The sequence below is a fragment of the Protomyctophum bolini genome (genome assembly GCF_963924005.1).
Source record: "Protomyctophum bolini genome assembly, chromosome: 23".
NCBI classification, from domain to species: Eukaryota; Metazoa; Chordata; class Actinopteri; order Myctophiformes; family Myctophidae; genus Protomyctophum; species Protomyctophum bolini.
Genome location: NC_137884.1, coordinates 11,720,164 through 11,723,655, shown reverse-complemented (window position 1 = coordinate 11,723,655; position 3,492 = coordinate 11,720,164). Strand labels below are relative to the sequence as shown.

Sequence of the window (3,492 nt, the reverse complement as noted above, 5' to 3'; positions counted from 1 at the left end):
GGGAGAAGAAGGCCGTCTTTCAAAGGCTGAGCAAAATGGCCGTCAAGGAGCAGCGTGAGTTGGCTAATTTATGTGGTGAGGATGTTCAGGGCTTAAAGTTGCTAATTGAGGAATATCTGAAAAAGTCGGGAGAAGAGGACCCCTGAGCCAGTAGTGGACCCTGAGCCAGGAGCCACCCGTCGAAACTGGAACAGAGAAGCCAGAGTTTGAGCAGGAGCCGGAAGGCCTCTATCGAAGCATGGAAGAGCTTAACGTGTTAGGTGAGTTTCACATATGGTTATTTCGTTGTGAGTAGAATGAAAAGTGTGTGTGTGTGTGTGTGTGTGTGTGTGTGCGCACGTGTGTGTGTGTGTGTGTGTGTGTGTGTGTGTGTGTGTGTGTGTGTGTGCGCGTGCGTGCGTGCGTGTAGTAGTCAGTGAACCAGACAGACATCCAGTATGCAGAATTTGGCTCTACAGGTGGGACAGGAGACTCTGCCGGCCAGCCAGGTCTCGGGCCTGCGCTGGTCCTGGCGGCTGGCGAACCACCTGCCCAGACAGGGTACGCACCACGCGGGTCTGCAGAAGCACTGCTGGCACTCACCGTCGTCGCCGCCTTCCTCCTGGCAGCATCTCACCAGTTTGGTGGCTGCCGGAACCTGCATGCAGCCAATGCAAGGCTCCAGTTCCTGGCCGCCGGGGAGCCCGTAGGGCCGGTTGAGCTCCACCTCGACCCCGAAGGTCTCCAGGAAGAGGTCACTGACGGTCCGTTGGATCTCCACGTCGGCCGCGTTGCTGACGGGGGCGCGGAGGAGCCTCTCCCGCGCCTCCACGTATTCCGTCGAGCTCAGCCGGATGTCGAAGGGCTCGACGGCGGGGTTGCCACTGGCTACTCTCAGAGTCAGCATCTGCGCGGGGGAGGCCGGGTCCGGGCTCGGCGGGCATCGCCGGGACTCTGTCACCGTCAGGTGGCTGTCGCTCTGCAGGGCCACGTGGACGTGGTAGGTCGTCGCCTTCAAAAGCCAGGTGTCGGTGATGATGACCCTCGATCCGGGGGGCCCCGCGGCGAACTTGTCGACGCGGCGGAACTCTGCGTCGATGCTCGCCGCCACACCGCCCCAGTCGGAGTGGGGGGTTATTGCGGCGGCATGGGCCTGCAGCGCCCGGCTGATTGGATGGTTGGACCAGCGGCGCCGGGACCAGTGGACGACGCGCGCCAGGCCGGCCGCCAGGAGGCAGAGGGAGAGGAGGAGGAAGGCTCGCCACCCGGCGCTCGCCCGATGGAGGGTGTCCTCGGGAGCGGCGACGCACATGCCCACGTAGTAGAGCAGCGGCAGTGCATGGTGCACCAGTAAGGTGAGGCTTGTCTTCTTGACGTGGTGCTGGACGAAACCCGCGCCCTCGCTGCCCAGCCAGGACGACAGCAGGCCCTGGACGACGCCCACGTGGAACTCGTCGTTGGGAGTGAACACGAAGCAGAAGGCGAACGCTATGTACGCCAACGTGAACACGACTCCTTGGCTCTCCATTGCACAGCTCCTCAGGGCAGAGGCGTGAGGCCAATGTTTAGCAAGAAAATACATCACTTGCCTATATCTTCGTCGACTGTTGATTACGTCAGTGTAGAGCTCCATGTTTGGGTGTACATATTAACTACCAAGTCTCTGTGTACACGTCTGTATACGTTTGTAATCCACGTAAATTCGACACACGCATTCCACCCCACCACAGGGAGTGCAGTGCCTGGTGTCGAGTCGCGGCCGGGCCCACGGTTGTCCAGAATCTGCATATATTGACTCCATATTTGGGCATGCCTGACAAGCGTAAACACAAACATTGAAGACAAATGTGAGGACGCAAATTGATTGGCCAGAATGAGATGATCTATTATGATGTATGATGATAAGAGCGTCCCTCACTTCACACGGGTGTGATTTTTTTTTAAAGATGCATATAGGATAGCAGATCTACAAGCTCACAACATGTTAATTGCATTGCGTAGCACTGCCTCTTCAATAGCGGGTGGGTATAGAGTAGTATAGAAAACAATATAGCACAGGCTTGAACCGAATACAGATAGGCATACAAAGTTACATCTCAGGTAACAGATCACAGTACTTACTGTACTGTTTAGTAGGCTACTTTCCCCAATGACTATACTTGAATAATGTGTGTGGGGCGGTGTGTGTAAATATGTGTTTGTACACTGACTGGCCTTTGTGCAGGCCGCTTGACACAGGCTTGACTCTTTCAGGCAGTATGCCAACTGCCAAGGGGGGAGAGACATCACCTCCTATTAAATATTAATGCTTACATTGTATGCTTTATAATCTAATGCTTTTCCAATATGGCAATGCCATTCGGAGCAATCGCCTGAGGTGTGCCTGGTTGTGCCCCTTTACAAAAAATATAATACATATTTTTTAAGCAGCAATAGCATAAATTGCACATGTTTTATTGATTTTATCCATTTATAACTATTGAGAGTCTGTGTATTTAACGGCACATTTTTCACACAATTGAACACAAATCAACCCATTAAATAAATGGGTCTTCAACAGGGGGATCTGTGACCCCGAGCCTCAGTTTGGGAACCACGGAGCTAAAAAATAATAAAATAAAACGTTGGCCACTGCTGTGTATACTGTAGCTGGTGGCCACTTCATACATATTCTAACACAGATGGATTGTTGCTCTTCCACTGGCTGCTGAGGGAACTGGAGCAGAGCAGAAGACCCATTTTCACTCTCCGATGGCTCGTCTGTCGGGACTCATCTCTCAAGACAGATTCAGAGCTCCGCGGGTGAATCTGTCGTCAACTCCGTTGACGTTACTGTACGTGTAGAGTTGTATCAATACTGCAATCTAGAAATACTCTGTTACGAGCAAAAGTCCGGAATTCAAAATGTTCTTGTTTAAAAGTATTGGCATCAAAATGTAGGCCTACTTAAAGTACCAACAGTAAAAGTATACTCATTATGCAGAATGTCCCGTTTCAAGTTTTCAAATGAAGTGGGTAATGTACTATGTTTTGTAATCTACAAAGTAACTGAATGTAGTGGAGTAAATTAGAGTACAATATTTGGATCTGAGATGTAGTGGAGTAGAAGTAAAGGTATTGGAAATATATCTTCTCAAGAAATATATCTATACTCAAGTAAAGTACAAATACCTCAAAATTGTACTTATAAGTACATGTACTTAGTTACTTTACACCACTGGCTTCACACATCAATAGCAAGTGTTGCGTTATGTGTTTCAGAGCATGTTTATTTTAATGATCAATCGATTGTGTTCCGGCTGGGATGAAATCGATTAAAGTAGTACACTTTACTCCTAGGTATAACAATGGAAAAATCACTTTTGCAAGGTTGTAAAGAAAATATATACATATCACTCTTTTTATTACATTATTTATTTTATATTAATGTTATTATTATCATTACATTTTTCGTGCTTTTGGCCAATTATTTTTGGAGCCCACTTGCAATCTATACTCATGGCCCGCAGGTTG

The 3,492-nt window shown here is 49.4% G+C and overlaps 1 protein-coding gene across 1 annotated transcript; it reads right to left on the bottom strand.

The window, feature by feature from the left end:
* Positions 1–412: 412 nt before the first annotated feature.
* LOC308310823 (E3 ubiquitin-protein ligase TM129-like) lies at positions 413–1,507 on the bottom strand (the record flags this gene model as incomplete). The annotated part of the gene is made up of 1 exon (XM_080757267.1): positions 413–1,507. The coding sequence occupies one exon, from the start codon at positions 1,505–1,507 to the stop codon at positions 413–415; it is 1,095 nt and encodes a 364-aa protein (XP_080613393.1).
* Positions 1,508–3,492: the final 1,985 nt, after the last annotated feature.